Source organism: Hoplias malabaricus, chromosome 5 (assembly GCF_029633855.1).
Source record: "Hoplias malabaricus isolate fHopMal1 chromosome 5, fHopMal1.hap1, whole genome shotgun sequence".
In the NCBI taxonomy this organism is placed as follows: Eukaryota; Metazoa; Chordata; class Actinopteri; order Characiformes; family Erythrinidae; genus Hoplias; species Hoplias malabaricus.
The window spans coordinates 22693192-22715527 of NC_089804.1; the positions used below are offsets into that span (position 1 = coordinate 22693192).

Consider the following 22336-nt stretch of genomic DNA (forward strand, 5'->3'; position numbering starts at 1 on the left):
TGATAGTCATTCACCCGCTCCATAGGCTTCCATTGTAGGTTTATTCATCAATGAATATAAAAAGCACATGGCGCACATCCCCCTCCCTCTCTCACACACTCTCTCCTCGTTAGTTCTGTCAATTTAGCTACCTGTTGGCGGTGATAATTGAATTTGTGTTAATTGTCTCTCTCTCTCTCTCTCTCTCTCTTCTTCACTGTCACCCACCCACTTCACTCTCTCCCTCCCTCACTCTCCACTCTCACCCACACTCCTCACTCCCTCTCTCTCTAATCCAACAAGTAATGCTGTAGGTCTGAGGACGTTAATAATTTTTGTTGCGGGTAAAGACTCATTCGCGCGGCGGTATTGGCATGTGCCTCGCGGTCGGCTCTAATAATCGATTTGTTGCAGGCTGTTAGGACCGTCATGACAGCCGAGAAGACCATCCCCGTTATAAACGGCAAACCGGAGGACGCGGTGGACGCCGAGGCGGCGAGCGCGAGCCCCAGCCTCCCGCGCAGCAACGACAAGAAAGTGGTGAACGAGCGCGGACAGTGGAACAATAAGATCGAGTTCGTGCTCTCCGTGGCCGGGGAGATTATCGGACTTGGCAACGTCTGGAGGTTCCCCTACCTTTGTTACAAGAATGGAGGAGGTAAGAGCTGCCCTTCCTTCATTTACACCTCCACAATGGACAGCCAAGCCTCTCTAAAATACCCCTAAAGCTCCACACAACAGCAACGACCACAGTCCCCCGCTGAATTACCACAGAATTAGCCCCAAAAGCGTGGTCAGCTGCTGTCCTGGGGGGGGGGGGTTTCTGTGCCCCCCACTGCACAGTACAGTCCTCAGCTCCACAGGTCTCTCCACTACTCTCACTGGGGTTCATGGATCAGCTGTTAAACCTAGTCTTTAGTTTAGTTTAGTTTTAAAATGATTGGGTATAAGTTGGTAATTAAGCCAAGAATTACACTAGACTTAAACCTGTTGGGAACTAAGATATTAAGACTAGCCCTGAGCTTATTGAATGTATGAATTTGTTGTAACCCTTAGTCTTAAACTTATTGAATTCATTGATTTATTATTTTGCCTGTCCTTAAACTTTTGGGGGTGGATTCCCAGACAGGGATTAAACCTAGTCCTGGACCACACAACATTTAGGGTAAAGTCCAGGACTAATCTCAATCCCTGTTCAGGAAACCAGCCCTTGGTGGTTGTTAAACTTAGTCTTAAACTTATTTGGGTGGTTTCCAAGACAGGGGTAAGTCCTGGACTATATCCTTCTTCCAGTGGAAAGTCATAACTCAATGCTGTGCCGTCCAGGACTACACTTAATCCCTGTCTGAGAAACAACCCCATAGTGTCTGTAGGTCAGTTATTAAGCCTAGTCTTAAACCTATTAGGCTAAGCTTAGTGTTAAGATTATTGTGTCAATGCATGGGTTATTAAACCCAGTCTCTTATTGGGTTTGTCTTTGTTATTAAGCCTAGTCTTGAACATAACACTTCTAAGAGTTAGTCATTAGGCCTAGTCCTAGACTCGGTGGACAGTCTCCATTCAGACGCCTGTGAAGTCCAAGACTAAGCTCTGAAAAATAAAAAGCTCACTTGTTTTGCTTCTGGTTTCTCAGTTTCTTCATTGCTGGCAACATTTAGATTGGGTTTTCAGGGTCTAGTCTTGAACGTAGGCCTTCATAGTTTATGGGTTGGTTATTAGGCCTAGTCTAGGACTGGGAGGACATTTTGAATGTTGTCTAGTCCAAACAGAACCTTAACATTCATGCACAGAGTTGGGAGTTACAAAGTCTAACCTTAAACCTAATGGGTTTATGCGTCAGTTACTAAACCTAGTCTTAGACTTGGTAGACCATAACCCTGCAGTCAGTGCTGTGTTGCCAAGGTCTAAGATTTGGCCTAAGCCAATGCTGCATGCATTGCCTGTCTCACAGATTTTAATTGGGACTATGTTCTATGATTTAGCTGCTGGTTATTAAGCCTAGTCCTGGACTAAAACGTCAGTCTTCATTCTGTTTGCTGTGTGGACTATGGTCAGGGAAATGGAAGCTGGAAGTTCATGCATTGCCTCCGTGACTAGTGCGTCCAACACGGGAGCAGCCACATCTTTTGTTTTGTTTCTCCTTCTTTCTCAGAGCATGAAGCTTCTACCGACAATGTACCGTAATCTTCCTGTTCCTCCAGTTTCTACACTGCTTTCAAAACTCTTACTCTCTTTACTAGCCACTGTCCAGACCAAGATTTCCTCTATCATTAAGGACGCCAACATTAGAGTCGGGCAGTATGATATTTAAAATATGTTGTGATCATTTTCATTTTTAATTAAGAAAAATGGACATCTGCATGTTTTATTTTTAAAATTCCTGGATTTTTTGGGGATTCCTAAATATTGTATCGCTGATCAGGAAAAAGTGTCATGATATATCGCCGTATCGTCCACCCCTGAGGCACCTCTCCATGTCTCCGGTTCTCCACTTTCTCAAGTCCTGTTAGACTTTTACTTGAGTTTATCAATTAGTTTTTACTTGGGGATTAAGCCTAGCCTTGGACGAGGTTTTCCTTTTCAGTGCAGTGTAGTCCATGGCTAGATTTAATCCCTGTCCAGGAAACTGAACCTTAAAGTTAGTGCATTTCCTCAATCATATCACCTCCAATGGCAGTCACTAGGGATGGACGATATGGCAAATATATGACATCATGATATTTTTTTTTATGATATGTAGCACAAAATGATAGTTAGTTATGGTATGTTAGTTTCACACTTAACCCAAATAAACCTGAGTAATTTTGCTCTCAGTGGTTGCTACTAATGCTTTCCACAGGGATTTGCACAGGTGTCAGTCTTTGTTCTTCAAATGAAACATGATTAAAAAGCACTTTAAAGAAATATGGGCTTTTGTGTTGGTCATGTGACCCCAATCATGATTAAGCTGTTACACAGTTATGAATGAGCTGAGCATGCTGCGCTGAAGCACAACAAAGTTAAACCACAAAGAGGCTCAGTTTATTTCTGTAACGTGAAGTGTATCAAACTGTAGTGGTTGTAGTTAGTTACAGCGATACAGCACACGTTTATGTGGCTGTTAATCTACTTTGGGGTCCCCTTTGCTATAGTCTGAGTGTGGGAAACTCTGTACTCCATAATCTGGTAATAATCTGTGGGTCACTAATGAGATGTCAGTATAAGACTGAACTGATTTGCTGCTTTATGAATCGTGTAGAGCATTGTGATTGGTCCAGTTCATCATCGCTTACAGAAGTTGGTTTATGAGGAGTAAAGGTATGATAAATCTTATGGAAATAAACAACATGCTCACGACGATGTAGTTCCCAATGATTATCACTTGTTACGGTGATTTGTCACACAGTTAAAGACCTGTATGTGTGTGTCGGAGTGGGGGGCACTGCATTAAGTTAGGGATCCACTGATATAGGGAATATAACCAGTGCTGTCCAACAAAGACCCACGGCATGTTTCTGGGTTTTTAAAACGGTTTGATGTTTGATGGGTGTCAAACCCCTGTGTTATTAGTGATCCTGAAGTTGTAAATGATCCTCAGAGCAGAAATGAAGTTTGAAGTCTGTGGTGGCCTCAACATCTCAGATCTTTTTCGCCTTCTTCTCTCAGGTGCGTTCTTTGTGCCTTACGTGATCTTCTTCGTGTGCTGCGGGATCCCAGTGTTTTTCCTGGAGACGGCGCTCGGCCAGTTCACCAGCGAGGGGGGCATCACGTGCTGGAGGAAGGTTTGTCCGCTCTTTGAGGGTAAGTGCATATCATATTATGAACTGATTGTCCACAGGTGCGAGTGTGTGAGTGACTGGGTGAGTGTGTGATGCTCTGTGATGGACTGGTGCTCTGTCCAGAGTGTGTTCCTGCCTCTGCGTAGGCTCCAGGCCCACTCTGACCTTGATCAGCACTAACAAAAGATGAATTAATCATTGAATGAATGAATAATATAATACATATTTCATATTCATCATTTTGGGCGGCGCCGTGGTGCAGCAGGTAGTGTCTCTGACACAGCTTCAGGGACCTGTAGGTTGTGGGTTCGAGTCCCGCTCCGGGACTGTGTCTGTGTGGGTTTCCTCTGGGTGACTGCCTGTGAGGAGTGTGGTGTGTTCTCCCTGTGTCTGCGTGGGTTTCCTCCGGGTGACTGTCTGTGAGGAGTGTGGTGTGTTCTCTCTGTGTCTGTGTGGGTTTCCTCCGGTTTCCTCCCACGGTCCAAAAACACACGTTGGTAGGTGGATTGGCGACTCAAAAGTGTCCGTAGGTGTGTGTGTGTGAGTGTGTTGCACTGCGACCCTGAACTGGAGAAGCAAACTGTGTTTGACCACTATTATCTCTCTCTCTCTCTCTCTCTCTCTCTCTCTCTCTCTCTCTCTCTCTCTCTCTGTAAAGGTATCGGTTACGCGACTCAAGTGATAGAAGCTCATCTGAATGTGTATTATGTGGTTATTTTGGCATGGGCCATCTTCTACCTGCTGAACTGCTTCACCACGGAGCTGCCCTGGGCGGCCTGCGGTCACTACTGGAACACAGGTCAGTCCCTCTCTTTGTTATGACTTTAAAAAACATTTAACCTACATTTCTTCAGTTTCTCTACAATTAACCACTTCACATCAAACCCCCCCTTAATGGCTTTGTTTACGACTGAATCTCTGAGCATCCTCCAGCCTCAGGGAGCGGGAGTATCAGAGCCTGCAGATGTCTGGTTCTATTCAACACCACTGTGAACAAATCTGACTGAGTGTTTCCATCCAAACGTACTGTCAAGGCTTTGTTTAAATCATAGCTGTGTAATTGTGAAACTCAAATTTCATTTTACATTCTGCTCATGAGATATTCAGACTGTTTCAGAGCTGATTTCAGGAGTATTATGATTACGAGTTTGTAATATGAGGTGTATGGTTTATTAGGATAAATGTATGGAGGGTACACAGCAGCCTATAATCATAATTCACATTTTGAAGGGACCCATTCTCCACAAGTGAACTCAGTTGTAGGTCTTACTTAAACAGCACAAGCCTGTTCCTTTACCTGATAATGAGCCACTCGCTGTTCACCCGGACCCCGAGCACACAGCAGTGAGGAGCAGAAGCTCTGGCTCTTAGCCGTTTTCACTCAGTTGTCTTTCTTCTCCATTCTTGTTTTCTCAGTTTTTCTCCATACATATTTCTCAGTTTTTTTAATATATAATACATTTCAACCGTATTTTATGCTTTTTATTCTTTAGAAAACTGTGTGGATTTCAACAATGCCAGCATAGAAAACCTCACCAACCCTTACGCCACCTCACCGGTCATGGAGTTCTGGGAGTGAGTAGGGTCTAACTTTATTTATTGCAGATATTCCTTTCCTCCGTTATTCTCGTGTCACCGAAGACAAGAATTAAACTCTGGAAGCTAACGGATCATTAATGGACCAGTCTCTATTGAGTGCGTTGGTCTGTTCATGACACTGTTTCAGTGGAGAACTAAAGACAGACGAAAAGGAGATCCCCAGTTTTGTCGGTATGTTACAGCTGATGAATTGATGACCTCAGCACAGATTCTCAGAGCCACCTATAAGCCACTTCCACTTCCCATCTATCTGGAGTCTTCTGTATAAAAGCAGAGGAAGTCACAAAAAACAGTCTTTGCCAGACAACTTTTGGCACTGAACATCTGTGGAGCAGTCAGCTGCTGCTTACTATTCCTCAGAGGGACGTAACCTTTTTCACTGATAATTTGTCATTCTTTTTGCATTGCCGTTGTCAACAAGCATCAAAAGGGCAGTCGCACAGCTAGAAATGGTATGGACACAAATATGGCCCCCGTTGGCCTGGTTTTTAGCACAGGATTCCTGTTGGGTTGCCAAGGCCAGGCGAAGAGGAAACAGTTCGAAAGTTCTTGGATGGTGGAGAGTCCAGACTGGCTGTATATTGAGCAGTATTTTGACCCGGGCTCTGGGAGGGACAGGAGCTGTCAGTCTTGGGGCTGAATGGCCTCGGCTGGACTCGGTTGGTTCTGTGTGTGTGTGTGGATTTGGGGGCTGGACATGGACCGGGCCTTGGATCGGACCCAAGAACACATCAGAGATGATGAATGGCAACAATTTGGAAAGACTGAGACAGGATCAAGGCTCCTGTCCATCTGACATGATGAAAGCTCTGTCGAAACTAGACGAGGGGGAGGGGAGGGGGCAACAGGTTCTTAGCAAAGGTTCTTTTTGGAGCTGAAAATATGTCTCAGTGCATTAACCACAGAAAACAAGTGCTGTCATTTTAAACCTCCTAAAGCTTAAGTCGGATCTTTTTTTATAAATGGAATGGTGTCAAGAAGTGTTTAAATAGCCCTGTGCCCTTTGCGAGAGACTGAATCTGGTCAGAACTCTGGACCACTGCGTATAACATGTCGCTGTTACTTTACCATGCCTTGTCTTTAATCCAGGCGCCGTGTCCTGAGTATTTCCGGAGGAATCGAGCAGGTCGGGAAGCTGCGCTGGGAGCTGGCACTGTGTTTGCTCATCGCTTGGATCATATGTTATTTCTGCATATGGAAAGGCCCAAAGTCCACCGGAAAGGTAAAGAAAGTGTTTTTGACGGTGACAGTGAGTGTGTTTGTGTAAAGACAATGTACAGGATGAGTCAAAAGTCACAGCGCTTTTATATCTTTGACATGCTACATGACCACCTTCCCAATGGAGAAACTTGCCCTTGATCCAATATGGCGGCTTTCAAGATGGCGGTCAGTCCAGTGCAGTTTGGCCGTGTTTACTGCATCACAGCAGACAGAGCTGGGCTCAGATCTGATTTTTCATAATGTGGGATTCGAGTGATGAACAGAAGGAGTATACAGGGAATGACTAAAGCCTCCTTTGGAGGTGGGAGCTGTGGTGATCGCCATAGTAACAACACGGCGACACATGGCGATAATACACCTGAAATCAGATCAGATCTGAACACGTGGCTTAGTTTGACCAGTTAGATCTGATTTCAGGTGTTTTATCATCATTTGGGGGCGGGGCTTCTTGCCTGTGTTGTTACTATGGCAATCACCACAGCTCTGCCAGAAAATACAACTACAGTCTGAACACGCATTGTGACGGTTACTGAAATTAACCCCGCTGTAGCATAAATACGCCGCCCTCAGACTGAATATTATTTTGACTTTGGCTTTATATGAAATTTAGAAAAGTATCAACTACTTTTTTGAAGGTTTGGATGTGAGAACAACTGTATTTGCAGCATGAATAAACAAAAACTGAATTTACACACAGCCTCAACTTATTAAAAAAAGGCTTTATTTTGGAAGAAAATCAAACCAGGGCTGGCCTTCCTCTACCTCCACCTTGTACTCCAAACCCGGCTGCATTATGAGGGCTTTCATGCCTCTGTCAATCCTCGAAACTCAGTCACAAGCCCTTCCTCTGGATGCTATTCTTTTAGCAGCCTTTAAGAATGTCTAACGGACTCAATGAGGCAGAAAGAAAGCGAGGGAGAAAGGAAGAGGGAAGTGCAGGGAAAAATAAATGGGTTCACATTGTACAGGTCCGGGAGAAAGGAGCTCGGCAGCCAGGCCTGTATCTCCTGAAGTGGCTTTTGTTTGGCCATGAAGTAACGGGGAAGAATGCTTCTTCATGGCCAGGCTTTAGCGGCCGGTCCAAGATTGATTTCTGTATTCAATGGTGGGGAAAGTGGAGCGTTCATGAGGAGCATGCAGAGTCCCTCTTCCCCTCTCTTCCCTTCGGAGAGGAATTATGGCGGCAAGCGAGGGGCTTTCTTCCTCCTGTTTGACCACTATGTAGATTGCAGCATTCAGGGGCATCGCTAAGCTGCTCGCCACAGGCCTTTTGTAGCCGTTTGGGACTCTCCCAGAGGCCGGGGCTAGATTTATGGCCTGGGGTTTGACCCGCGGCTCCCAGAGCTTAAACGTTCACCCGAAGAGAGCTGGGAGAAACTCCGTATTCATTCTGTAAAAGACTTGCATCCATCCTCAGAGCCAAGCAGAGGCTTTGTCCAGGATTTACGCAGCAGCCACAGTCTCAATATGTAATCATATTACTCCACTAATTGAAAAGGAGAGAAATTAGGACCCAGGCAGGTTTTCAAGTCTTCAGCCTCCTGCTGAGGAATACACTCTGGTTTTCGTTAATGTGGCAGGCTCACAGCTTCCTCTGTCGCCTTCAAACTTTGGGTTGTTGTTTTTACTCCGCTGCGTTGTCTACTCCTGTGAGACTGAGGTGAGAGAACCATGTAACACACTTCATTTAAACGTGCTTCCAAATAAAAATAAATAAATAAATAAATAGGTGGCACGGTGCAGCAGGTAGTATCGCAGTCACACAGCTCCAGGGGCCTGAAGGTTGTGAGTTCGATTCCCACTCCGGGTGACTGACTGTGAGGAGTGTGGTGTGTTTTCTCTGTGTCTGTGTGGGTTTCCTCCAGGTGCTCCTGTTTCCTCCCACAGTCCAAAAACACACGTTGGTAGGTTGATTGGCGACTCAAAAGTGTGTGTGAGTGAATGTGTGCGTGTTGCCCTGTGAAGGACTGGCGCCCCCTCCAGGGTGTATTCCCGCCTTGTGCCCAATGATTCCAGGTAGGCTCTAGACCCACCGTGACCCTGATTAGGATAAGCGGTTACTAAAGTGACGTGCTAAAGACTGTGATTTTCACCAAATTTCTCTCAAGTTTTTTAAACCTGGCAGCTGTTGCTATGGAATCGTTTATTTGTAGGCGGAGCCATAATCAGTCAGGCTGAAAAACTGCAGAATCCAAGTACAATAGACTGGCCTTACGATGTTGAGATGCAGAAAATGCAACCAGCTTCGTTATAAGTGTAGTATTTTTGATTGGAAACTAGACTAAAAACTGGATTTTTTCATGACACCACACCTCCTCTTGGTGTAAATGTAAAGTACAGTAAATGACCCAGGGTCAAAGTGAAGGCATCTGTAATTGTACACATCTTTGCCTCACATTTTCCCACACTGCCAGCACCTCGCGGCTGGGCTCCTTCGGCAGGGAAACAGGGCAGAGGGCTTTTGTGTCCAAACCCTGTCTTGTCCTTGCATGGTCTTGACCGAGCGCCAGAAGAACAAGAACCTAGTGCCGCCCCCCGAGGGCCGTTTTGTTCATAGAACTGAATGAGCTTCAATATGTGGAACTCATTTCTGAGGACCTTGAAAAGCTTTCGGCCAAAAGAGTTAACGACCAAAGCTGAGGACCCTCAAGGTTAGCGGCGCTGCTATGTTGTAGCAATCGTAGGAACCAGCTTTGTTGTAGAAAATATGTATCTTAACAGCTTTCAAACAATAAGCAGGAAGTTAGAAACTTATAATGTGTTCGACATAAAAACGTATAGAGCGTGTGGTTCTCCTTCTCCACGGCCCAGTGGGGGGCAGCTCTCTAGCCCGTGCTTGGCGTTGGGCATTGGTGACTTTAGGGTCATGGTGAGAGGCAGCTGCTTCACTGCGTCCCATTTCTTTTTGCGGTTTTCAATCGAAAATAAAGAACCTGTGAATGCACAGTTTAAAATGTCTGCACCTTAAAGCAGCTGAATTCACTCGTTGTAAGGAGTTTATTTCTGGATAGAAATGAATAAATATTGCGGTGTAAAATTTCAAAACCTGGCAGTCTCCGAAAAAATCAAACCCTCGCATCTCAGGAGACAGAACTCAGGCGGCTGCTGATAATGATCTAGGCTCTGAACGCCATGTTGACAAGTCACAACCTGGTAGCCGCCTGGGTTTTCTATTTTTGTCTTTTTTTTCTCTGCGCAGAATCGCGAGAGACATGAGGCTGAGTGCTTTTCCATCAAAACCTCTGGCTCCCAGCTGAACTTCCTTTCCCCTGAGAATCCCTCTTTCACTCGGCTCTCAGTTAGGCTTTTGAGCAGGGAACCTGCCGCTTGGCTCGCTCTTAGAGCCTTCCTTAACCCCTCCTGGTCGACTCGAGACCACGGCTCCCACCGCTCGTCTGCTCTCGTCTCCTCATTCTCTCCGTCGCCTTTTACTCACGTTCACTCGAGCGGTGAAAAGACCTCCTCTGGATTCATATTTCATCAGAGTATTCCTGCTTTGGCTTTTCATTTAGCACCTGAAGCTCCACTTTCTGAAGATATGACACTCTTTAAAATGCTTTAAAAGGCTTCTGACTCTGTGAGGGCACCTTGTAGTGGATAAGATGCACAAGTGAGAAGCATCAGTACCTGACCTCGCTGGTGATTCAGTGTCTGAATGCCATCAGTAAAAAGTCTATTGATACCTTTCATTTCAGATAGAGATGTGTAGATGAACAGAGGATGTTGGCCTTATTTTTTAAAAAAGTAGACATTGAATGTCATGTGGGTGGCGCAGCAGGTAGTGTCTCATTCACACAGCTCCAGGGTCTTGAGCCTCTGCTCTTGGTGACTGTCTGGTGTGTTCTCCCTGTGTCTGCGTGGGTTTCCTCCAGGAACTTCTTCATAACCTCCGTAGTTCCCTAATTTCACCAACTGTATAAATCCCACAAATGCTCTTCTTCTGCAGGTGGTGTATGTGACCGCTACCTTCCCGTACTTCATGCTGGTGATTTTGCTGATTCGTGGGATCACACTTCCTGGTGCAGCAGATGGAATTAAGTTCTACCTTTACCCTGATATCTCTCGTCTCTCAGACCCACAGGTAAGAACGCACATGGCTCAAAACTACAGCCACGTGAGTGCGAATGTCTGAAGTACACTTCCGTATAAACTGATCTCCGCCCACGTTCTTCCATAGATACGTTGTTCAAAAATACCTCCACTAGAGGGCACAGCTCAGAGTCGGAGGTTTCTTACAACAATAAACACGGCGAGGTCTTAAATGTGATGTGAAAGTGGCCAGAGAATTTCTTCAGCTAATATCAGCAATCAGAGAAACCGGTAACTTCATGTCTGGTGCTTTGCTAGGCAGCTTTAATGGTTCTGAGACCTGCTTTTGTATTAAAATATCCAAAATAGCGCAGTTACACAGACAAATAAAAGTAGTTTAATATCTTTTAAATGTCCTGCTGATGTGTGCAGGGTGTAGTGAATGAATGGCTAGACTGTGTTCTATTTGTAACGTGAACTAAGACCTTGTTAGAGATGATAAGTGTAAATTAGCTTAGTTCCAGTTGCTCATACTCAGTAACTCCATGTATTTTAAAGATAAAAGTCTAGAGTTTGAGCCATTCCTTCCGTTTTAATAAACTGGGGCTCAGTAAATCCTCTCTGTTGGCTTCACACATTTGAGACGTCCCCTAACGATCCACGTAGACGTCTGAAAAATCAACATCTCTAAAAATGTCAGTGATGCTCAGTCCTAGTTTGAGGTGCTTGGTTTATCAGAGGGTTTAAAGATACTGCACGATGTAGGATTGTTAACGAAATATTATTAATGAAATCGTTTGTGTTGTGAGTCTCCTCTAAAGCTCTGAAAGGGTCAGGGACCACGGCAGTGCTGCTTTAGCAGAATAACTGTGTGAAACCCCAAACCAAATCTGTGTTAAGAGAAATTCTGGTCTTTTCTTGAAGACTCAGAATCATGTTGGTGCTGAGGGCTTTTAAAAACATATCAGCCATCAGGCATGTGACTAGATTTGGCTGATATTTCATTTTACTTCAGAAGAGCAAAACTATGCTGCACTAAACTGTACCACACTCCTGTACTGCATTCGCAACACTGTAGAAATGCATGTTTTATTACTCTCTCATGCGTATCCAGGTGTTGTTGTTACCAGCTTCGTTCCAGAACACCAGAGTATTCCACGAAGCAGGATTTCTCAGTTAGCTTGATAACGTAAGCCCAAAAGTGAGGACTGTCCAATAGGAGCCTCCCTCAGCTCTTTTCCGATCGAAGTTATTGAGCTAACGGAGAAATCCTGCTTTGCAAATACCCCCCAGATGCACAGATATGAGCCTTTTGGTTGTAAACATTGTTATTTTCTGGTCGTGTTACACATTACTGTTCCATCAGTACAGCAGCACCAATGTGAGGGGGATGTAAAGCACAAAGGTAAGGAGTAGGAACAGAGGGAGAGAACGGGTGAAAGCGTGAGGGAGATAAAAGGCTGCTGTTTGGCCGAGAGACCCAGGGTTTAATTAGTTTTCAGAGCAGACAACGAATGCTCTGTTCGACTCAGAGTTTGAGTTTGGTCAGAGTCTCTGTTGTTCTTTTTTTTTTTATTATTGTGATATTCCTCACAGCTCTGACAGCATTGACAGCCCCTTTCGTTAAATGTGCATTAAAATGTAGTGAAATCTATGTAGATATTGTTTATTTTCTAAGAAACGTTAGCTGATGCGATTGCGATAATCTCACGTTTGTGAAACAAAGTAAAATTGCCGCCAGATCATGACTCTTCCGTCTTCTGTGCAGAACGTCTCTCAGGCTCCAGTGCATCTTGTGCCATTCGTGCAAATGTGTGGCATGAAATGTTCATGTTCCTCAAATCCATTAGCCGCTTCGTTTTAGAGGCTCTGGCAACGTGAGTATTAATTTTGAAACGCTTAGGTTATATTTGTCCTCCATTCCAGAGCCACAATGAAAATTTGATGTCACAGTCGCGGCGTAAACTCACACAGGGTTTCCGTCCTCATTTAGAGAGGAGACAGGATTTGAGTAGGAAAAAAAGAGAAGAAAGAGAGGAAAACATTCCCTGTTTTCCAGCCACAACCGACAAACCGAAGGGAAAAAAACAGACCTTCAAATTAGACGCAACATCAGTGAAGAAGCTTTTAAATAATGCAGCTTCAAGTCCGAGCAGAGCCAAAATGGACTGCCACTGGAGATGATCCTAATTTAAGGGAATTCTGTGTAGTTGGGACACTTCAGTGTGGAGTTAGAATAAAATGATGGAAGTTTGTTGGTTGTATGTGACTATGTCTGTGCTGTGTGACTCTTCTGGACATATTCTTGTTTGGTGTCCATCTCCACACGGGTTTCTCCTGTGAACAGATACATCTACTGAGCCCATGGCACGTGTCCGTTCAGCCTGAACACTATATAACAAGGGTTCCTAATCTGGGACTGTGACCAAGCTGAGGTTCTCATCACTGTCCCAAGGGGGTTAAAATACACAAAATATATTGAATATATCCCTCTATCATCTGCATTTTAGAGTCTGCAGGGCTTTATTGGATTATACATCTACTGAAGTGTCATATACTGGGGGACTGCGTCTGAGGACCCAAACCAAGACAGGACCGAGCCCCAAATTAGCCCCAACCTCAGTAAACAACTCTTGAGTGATGTAGCACCGTGTCCGAGAGGAGCCGAGAGAGCGCGTCCACGGTGGCCCGGCGTGGGACAGAAAGCACGTAAACGTCCCTCGCCACAGAAAGCCTGTTCTCGGAGTGAAGGGCTCTGAGTGCGAGGTCATGGGGGTTGCTCTGGTTACCCGCAGGAGGAAGCAAATACTGTGAGCTGTTGATTGTTTCCCCAGTAAAGGAGATTAGTGGCTCTGCGGTTATGTGAGAGCATGTTAAAGAGGTTCAGCCGTATTGGCCCTTGGCTCTTGGGGCCCTATGGCCACATTTTTTTACACCTCACTCACACAGAGGTATAATGACTCAATTCAGGACAAGAACATGGTGCAATTTCAGGTTTTTTGGGTCAGCTTTTGATGATTGTGTGGTTTTAGCTCGACCCCTCTCCAACCCTCAGAAGTAAAAGGATCATCTCTGTAACAGTGGCTTGTGTTGGAAAATCAGTCAAAACCAACAAAAGGAGAGTCCAAAAAATGACCTCTACCAAGGCAAGACTAACCTGGTAAAGAGCGGTAAAAAAATATCTAGCTCCACTTCTGCTTCAGATCTGAACACAGCTGTTTGAGAACAACACTAACAACTCAGCACGATGGGTCTGAAAGGATGTAGAAAAGTGCACAGAGAAAAGAAAGAGGACACAAAAGAAGAAAAACAGTGCCCCTCACAGAAAAAGATGCTCTCGTTCTCTTCGCAGGTTTGGGTGGACGCTGGAACTCAGATCTTCTTTTCCTACGCCATATGTCTGGGCTGTCTGACCGCTCTGGGGAGCTACAACAGCTACAACAACAACTGCTACAGGTGAGGTTTACCCTAAATAAATCATACGAGTCTCGCTACACTAAATGTGTCCACTAGGTGGCACCAGCTTGTGTCTAAATGAAAGTAGAAACAGAATTTTTAGTTTGTAATCCATAAAATACCTGTGTAGTGTCTGCTTTACATTCTGCAGGACGTCCAAACATCTGCATGTAACTGTAAACAAAACAGGTAATGTGTGTGTGTGTGTGTGTGTTACAGGGACTGTATAATGCTGTGCTGTTTGAACAGTGGCACGAGCTTTGTGGCAGGTTTCGCCATCTTCTCTGTGTTGGGTTTTATGGCGTACGAGCAGAACGTCCCGATCGAAGCTGTAGCAGAGTCTGGTGAGTGGGTGTGTGTGTTTGTGTGTGTGTGTGTGCATATGTGGATCATTTCACTTAAACTGTATTGTTCTGAGATAGAAAATAAAACACTTTCTCATTGTGTGACGTATTCAACTCCAGTCCTCATTAGTTATTCAACACATTACAATCAATCCATTTTAATATTTATAAGTGTATATATATACGGCTTAAACAAGTATGTATAGACGGCTGTTCCAGGGCTGTGTGCATTTTGTATAATACCTTTAACAGAAATAGTCAAATCATTAAAAAGGCAGCAGGTTTTGTGATGAGTTGCTAAAGTCTGGTTTTCAAATCTTTAATCTACACCCTGCAGTGTGTCCTCATTATGCTTTTCCCATTTTGAATTCTTCATCACGATTTCACACTCCCCGTTTGTTTCAGGACCTGGTTTGGCCTTCATTGCGTATCCCAAGGCAGTGACCATGATGCCCTGGGCTCCCCTCTGGGCTTGTCTCTTCTTCCTGATGCTCATCTTCCTTGGGCTGGACAGTCAGGTTCGGCTTCACCTTTTTAACGTTAAAGCAAACCTCAGTTTGGTTTCACAATGTTACGCCTTGATATTTTAAACTTAAACTTGTGCCTAGTGCTGTGGATGTTGCTTATTTAAAGAAAAAAGTCGGTCAGTGACCTGGTAACAGCTGTTTATTATATCAGCCGATAATAATCAGTGGTCCGTTCAGGTCTTGTGTTTATTCATAACATGAGTTTCATATGTAGAATCATTCATTCTTTCATTCATTATCTGTGACCCTTATCCAGTTCAGGGTCGCGGTGGGTCCAGAGCCTACCTGGAATTATTGGGGGCAAGGCAGGAATACACCCTGGAGGGGGCGCCAGTCCTTCACAGGGCAACGCAGACACACACATTCACTCACACATTTACACCTACGGACACTTTTGAGTCTCCAATCCACCTACCAACGTGTGTTTTTGGACTGTGGGAGGAAACCGGAGCACCCGGAGGAAACCCACGCAGACACAGGGAGAACACACCACACTCCTCACAGACAGTCACCCGGAGGAAACCCATGCAGACACAGGGAGAACACACCACACTCCTCACAGACAGTCACCTGGAGCGGGACTTAAACCCACAACCTCCAGGCCCCTGGAGCTATGTGTCTGTGACAATGTCTGTAGAATCAAAAATGGCAAATAACCAGCAAAACAAAACTGATGAATATCTTAAAGATATTCTTACTGCACACACTTTAGCTTCGTGGTGATTTCTGTCTCTCGCTTGCTGATGTGTGTAAATAGCGGGTTTAGTGAAGAATAGTCGTTGGTCTCAGGCTCTGAACAAGAGATGAAGCGTGTGGTGTATACACAAGGTCACAGGTTCACGTCTCCAGCTGTGTCACTAAAATCGGCCAATTTCTAAAATGTAATAACAACAAAAACAGTGGAATATCCCTTAAATGCAAAATAAGACCAAATATATTCATGCCAGCTCAGCTCTGTCCCCTAAATGTGGTGTGTGTTGATCAGTTGAATCACTGCTCCATGCTGCTCTCTCTGTGTAGTTTGTGTGTGTAGAGAGTCTAGTGACGGCTGTGGTGGACATGTACCCCAAGACCTTCAGAGTGGGCTACCGCCGAGAGCTGCTCATCCTGGGCATGTCTGTGGCCTCTTTTCTGCTGGGTCTGACCATGCTGACGGAGGTAATACCCTGTGTATTTCTGAAGCGCAGTGATGTGTAACTGCTTGAAGTGACTCTGATTACCATCCACAGCTAGTGTGCGGAGAAGCTGTTGACAGAAGACCTAACACTTGAGTGATGTGTGTTTATCTGAGCTTTGTCACTAACATCGGGGGTTACCATTAATAAACTGTTCGGGAGTTAAACCTCAGCTGATATGTATTGACTGGTACAGGCCTAGCTCTGTTAAAACATTTGTGGTGTAGATTCTCAGCGGTCGTAGTCATTAATTAGCATTTGAAAGTGAATCACAGCACTGAGGTAAAGAATCATTGACTCATCTTTGATGAAACGAATCAGTTGCGTCAGTGGCTCAGAGGTTCGAGAAAGGTGTCCAGAACGTTGCCCTCCACTGGTCCTGCTTATACACGTTCCTGGACATGGAGCTGATGTACACAGAGTTTAAACTGCATTTGAGGATACACACATTCACAGTTGATTTATCTCCGTGTGATCAGATGTACAGACACTGTATCAAAGATTCTGTGCTACACTTATTTCTAAACACACTCACCCCAGCTGTGGACTGCAGTGAATATTTATTGTGGGCTCCTCGGGATCGGTGGAGGGTAAAAGTGAACTGAACTGAGTCGTACAGTAGCAGGAGCTCTAGGTCTGAATAATATTCACTGGATGATAAATCTCATGTGGCTCCAGCTGTGGAGAAACTCTGTTACAGCTGTGAGAAGTTATCAGCTTCCCTTGAAGAAACTGGATGTGATTATTACAAGTGATAAAGTAATGTGTGCTGTTTGGAGTACGTTGCCTTTGGGCAACATTGTGTGAGAAGAGAGTTGAAATGGAACTCTGCACATGAGCCTATAGTCTCCACACCCAATGCCAAGCATTGGCCAGAGGGGTGTAAAGCCCCTCACCACCTGAGAAACTACTGTGAGTTCCTGATGTAATTGTAAAGTGAGGACATGAGTTTGTTGCCCTGAGGAAACACTGTGCAGTAAAAGGTTATTTCCCTTTAGAAAGAATTGTGATTTAGTGTAAAGCCAGAGAAGAGTGTAGTTGTGTTACAGTGTTATTGTGAATACTGAATATCTGAGGAAGTTCTGAAGTTTATACTTGAAAGGCGTGGAAGTTTGTGTGAGTTCAGGGCGGTGGTTTAATGTGAAGAGACGCGTTGGAGCTCGGAGCAGAAGCAGAACTGAGCTACAATTTATTGAGGTTTCTTCAATTATGTAGCGCTACATGAGCAGTAAGTGCACAAAGTGCAGGGTTTGATTTGTTCTCTCTCTCTCTCTCTCATTGCCTGTCTCTCTCTCTCTGATTGCCTGTCTCTCTCTCACTCTCTCTGTCTATCTCTCTCTGTCTCTCTCTCTCTCTCTCTCTCTCTCTCATTGCCTGTTTCTCTCTCTCTCTCTCTCTCTGATTGCCTGTCTTTCTCTCACTCTCTCTGTCTATCTCTCTCTGTCTATCTCTCTCTTTCTGTCTCTCTCTCCGTCTCTCTCTCTGATTGCCTGTCCTTCTCTCACTCTCACTGTCTCTCTCTGTCTCAGAGTCTCTGTATCTGTCGCTGTTTAACTCTTTAAAACAAGATGAAGTTTGTGTGTGTGTGTGTGTGTGTGTGTGTGATGTGATGTGATGTATTTTCCAGGACGTATGTGTTCCAGATGTTTGATACGATGCATGTATTTTAACTCTTTCACTCCTGTTATGCTTCCAGATGTTCATGTTTATTTCTTTTATTTTGAGTGGATCGTATGTCAATGCAAATGTCTCTGTCCTGTTTTAGGGCGGGATGTATGTGTTCCAGCTGTTTGACTCCTACGCAGCCAGTGGAATGTGTTTGCTGTTTGTGGCCATCTTTGAGGCCATCTGCATCGGCTGGGTGTACGGTGAGGCTCCCGTCCTCTTCACCTGGTCATTCGTATTGAATATTTAACTCACACATCACTGACCACTCGCTCTCCTGGGACGGACGGACGGTGCCTCGTGTTTAACCTCCAGCTGAATTATTAAAGATGAGGAGAGTGGAGTGCGGTGGGATATTTCTGCTGCTGCTCTGCCACCTGCTGGAGGGAGATTTGTAGTACACCCAATCACCTGGAACTCACCAGGAACAGGAGTTTATAAGAGATTTATATTTGTCTTCTAATAATGTGAGCTAATGAGGTTAAATAATGTTGACACATTTCTATTGGGCCATTTGTTGTGAGTCTACAACAGCAAATACAATGGGTGTTTTCTGTTTAATTCAAAACATGGAAAATCAACATCTGGTTCCAGGAGAAATGATAAGCAATGGTTCTCTTAGGATCATAGAAACTGGATTTAATCCTGAGCTTTTCCTGATCACACAACTTTCATTCCTTGTTTCAGGCAGTGACAAGTTTTATTTGAACATCGAGGACATGATTGGGTACAAGCCCGTCTTCTTCATCAAGTGGTGCTGGAAGATCCTCACTCCCGGGATCTGCTCAGTGAGTTGGGGAACAGACGTCCCACACTGAAAACGTGTCCTCCGCTCCAGAACGAACACAGAGAGGGTTAAATCAGTCTTCAGGGTCGAGAAACTGAAACATGTGCAGCTCAAGTGTGGGCACTCGGCTGTATTACACACACACACACACACACACACACACTCACACACACTAGATATTATACAAGAAATGTTCCAGATGGACAACGAATTTGAGCCTAATGTTGAAAGAGGCCCTATTCAGTAAATCACATTTTTGTTTAATCAGTCTATTGTTTTATAAAAATAAATCAATAGATAACTAATTGATTTCTAGACAATTAATGACACAATGTAAATGAGTAGAAGGAAATATCTGAGAGATTAACGCGCTGTGTGATTTTTACCTGTTCAGAAATATTCAAACAAAGAAAGAGCATTAAATACATATTAAAGTAAACGGTCTGCTTCAACTGGACGTGTGTTGTTTATGTTCCATTCCTCAGAGATAACTGTCCCTTCTCCTTCTTTCAGGGCATTTTCCTGTTCTTCCTGATCAAGTATAAGCCTCTGAAATATAACAACATTTACACGTATCCAGACTGGGGCTACGGCATTGGGTGGACGATGGCCATGTCGTCTATGGTCTGCATTCCTTTGGGAATCGTTGTCCAGATCTGGAAAACAGAGGGAACCTTCATGGAGGTACGCTTTCACACTTCCGCAGTTCATCCTCGGTCCCTCTGGATTATATTTCGGGACTTCATTTCCTCTGATTTCCATTGATTGATTGATTGATTGATTGATTGATTGGTTGATTGCAGAGAATCAAGAAGCTGACGACTCCGAGCCCTGACCTGAGGATGAGGGGTCAGCTCGGTGCCAAGTGTCCATATGCCATCAACGACACCGATGCCAAACTACGGGCAGACGGCAAGATCTCCACCATCACAGAGAAGGAGACACACTTCTAGAGTCAGATCCACCCCGACACAGTCCCACGCACCGAGAACGAAGAGGAAAAGAGAAGAAAAAAGAACTTAAATCCTGCCTTTATTTTTCAGAGAGAGAGAATATTACCCTCACCTCCGTAGTCTTGCCCTTTTTTGCACAAATGATTAACACATCCATCACAGAGTTAACGTCATTGTTATTAAACCGTTAGAACTCTAGGCTGTTGAAGCTGATCCTGTAATAATCTGTGGCTCTTTGTGACACTAGTGAATACCGTGTGTAGAGTCAAGCCAAGGTCAGAAATGTGCTGTAAAATGGGGTTTTCGCACATCGTGGCTCTTGGCCGTGGACTTATTCCGTAGAGGAACGTTTCTAATGAGTAGGAGAACCATTCCAGACCATTCCAGACGTCACTGCCATTTAACCACGCGATCGGATCGAACCTTAGACGATGTCTTTTCAAGTGAAATCATCTTTAAACTAAATTACGTTTGAGATTTGTCATTTGGAGAACGCTATATGAATATATTTATCCAATAAAAACAATCTATCTGATAGAATACGATGTTTCGGCTGGATAAATATGGACGCCCGGTTTTGGGGGACACTCTCCATGGATTTTATACGCGCACACATACACACACACACACACACACACACACACACACACATATGGTTAAGAAAAGACACATTGCTCCTTCAAATAGCTTTGCATTCAATCATTAAGGAATATTAAATATATCAACTGAATTTGATGATTTCATATGAAAAAACACGATTCTGTGGTGTATCCCCTCTGTCCTATGGCTAGCATTGCCTCGCAGGACGAGCAAGATGTGACAAACCCATTCTCCGCGGCGTTGTCTTGTACAGCGCAGATTTGCTGCCACTTCACAGCGATTAAGCTGAGTTTAATCGAAGGTGACAGACCCAACCTTATTCCTCGCTCTGGCTTCTTTATCTCCGCTGGTCGTCCACACGGATAGCCATCTGGACACGCTCTTTAGCTCCGTAAACGTCTCGTCCTTTTACCGTTAAACCACAGTGGTGAGCTTTCAATGCTAAAGGAAAAGCTGGTGGCCCAAAGCTTACTGATGAAGAGCAAAGAAAGGAGAGGTTTATTTAATGCAGTATATATTCAGAATGTGGATGCCATATAGATTAATTTGAGTTATGGAACCAGGCTAAGTGAGGATGGGCTTTACGATGATAAGTAGGTTGTTAGTGAGTTATGCTTTAGAAGGGGTTCAGCTGCTTATTATTATTAGACTAATAGTTATATCACAGACTTATTATTGAATAAATAAGAGGTACCAGCTGTTTGAGTGATCTGAGGGTGACATTTAATCACTGATGCATTAATAGTGGGTAAATAGAGGAATATAAAGTATATATATAGTGTGAGAGAATATAGATTTCTAAATATCTAGAACTTTGACCTCATTTAACCAAGAGAAAACAAAGAGAAGTGAAGAGAGGGTTATGTCCAGATAATTGAGGTGGGACCCAGCTATTTCCATACGGTAGAAGTGTGTATTGCTCAGTTGTCTCGGATGCACTGTGACCCCTAGTGCTCATGCATGTGATCTTTGGTCTGGTCTCTTTCTCGTGTCTTTCATCCTGACGTCTTCACCCGAGTTTGTGCAAGTAAAACCGTTTCAGTCTTTAATCACCGGTTAACGTTTTCAGGATCGATGTATATTTTTACATCCGTTTAGTTCGGGGTTTTTTTGTGTGTGTGTGTGTACCATGAAGAAAAAAAAGTGTTTCTCGGAAGACTTTTGATATATCATTCAACCTCATGTTCTTATAAAGATTTAGAGACATAATGCAAATGTTATATGTGCTGTTTACACAGATTTTGGTATTTCACAGGACATAAGAATGATCTGCTTACTCATTTTTAAAAATAAAATTTTAAAAGGATTGCCTGTGTTTCTGGACTTTAATTCACCATAGATTTAGGAGCTGGTTGCCAGATTGTGACTTATTAAACAATGCTTGTAGGTCAAGTGTTATGTGTCTGAAATGTGAACAGGGGGGGGGGGGGGAGTTGTGTTTAAGGCGAATGAATGCGATGGACACATTTCTCTCAGCCACTCAGTCATGAGCCGAATGAACTCTGACTCAATTCCCATGATGTCAAACATGGCCGACAGTGAGAGCCATAAAGATCCAGGTAAACTGGGTTCGCAGGTAGTTTATGTCACGTATTTCTATGATATTATTGGCTTTTGCAAGTAGAAATCAGATTTTTGTCACAGTTTTTTAAACTCTTGAGGTGTCCCATTATCTGATTCCCCCTGATGTTGTGCAGTTGGGATTATCAAGTGCATGTAAACGCTCTCGCACTGCTGCTGTGACAAAAGTTCAAGTGGACGTCTGAAGTGTGATCTACTTGAGACGAAGCTGATTGGCTCTTTTCATTGAAAAGTGGAACTTTCCTGGTGAACTGACCCCATGTCTCTGGCTCAGTGCACTTCACTGACCTCTCAATTTACTAGATCTGAATCTGGAAGAGAACCAGCAGTATGTGACAGGAGAGGGAGCTGATAAATCTGCAGTAGTAATGTGCTTCAGCCATGTCAACATGGACCAGAATATCTAAGGAACCAGCAAGACTTTGTTGAAGCTTTGCATTGGTTAATTCAGAGCAAAGGAGGGTTCTACTCAGAACTGGAAGTGGCCAAAGAAACAGCTCCAGTTTTGGTTGTTTTCATGAAGGTAAACTGCTTCATCTGAACACACTAAGGGCTAACTTTGTTTTGGTCACTTAGCAACTTTAGCCACTTAGCGCATAGCACCACAACATTCAGGAAGTGTTTTCAACAGCAGAGTTATAGATTTGTGTGTTTGGAGTTTA

The 22336-nt window shown here is 44.1% G+C and overlaps 1 protein-coding gene across 1 annotated transcript; it reads left to right on the forward strand.

Annotated features, from left to right (window-relative positions):
- Positions 1-240: 240 nt before the first annotated feature.
- On the forward strand, positions 241-21393 carry slc6a11b (solute carrier family 6 member 11b). The gene is made up of 14 exons (XM_066670071.1): positions 241-637; positions 3625-3759; positions 4396-4536; positions 5231-5312; positions 6426-6558; positions 10504-10638; positions 13939-14042; positions 14262-14386; positions 14792-14904; positions 15934-16071; positions 17854-17956; positions 18441-18541; positions 19054-19224; positions 19344-21393. The coding sequence occupies exons 1-14, from the start codon at positions 409-411 to the stop codon at positions 19491-19493; spliced, it is 1860 nt and encodes a 619-aa protein (XP_066526168.1). The 5' UTR covers positions 241-408; the 3' UTR covers positions 19494-21393.
- The last annotated feature ends 943 nt before the right edge of the window (positions 21394-22336 follow it).

What these genes read in the sequence shown, in the direction of transcription:
- slc6a11b (XM_066670071.1), top strand. Translation starts at nt 409, where the DNA reads ATGACAGCCGAGAAGACCATCCCCGTTATAAACGGCAAACCGGAGGAC. An exon ending in GTCTGACCATGCTGACGGAG is followed by an intron (nt 16,072 to 17,853) that starts GTAATACCCTGT and finishes GTCCTGTTTTAG; the next exon opens with GGCGGGATGTATGTGTTCCA. An exon ending in CAGAGGGAACCTTCATGGAG is followed by an intron (nt 19,225 to 19,343) that starts GTACGCTTTCAC and finishes GGTTGATTGCAG; the next exon opens with AGAATCAAGAAGCTGACGAC.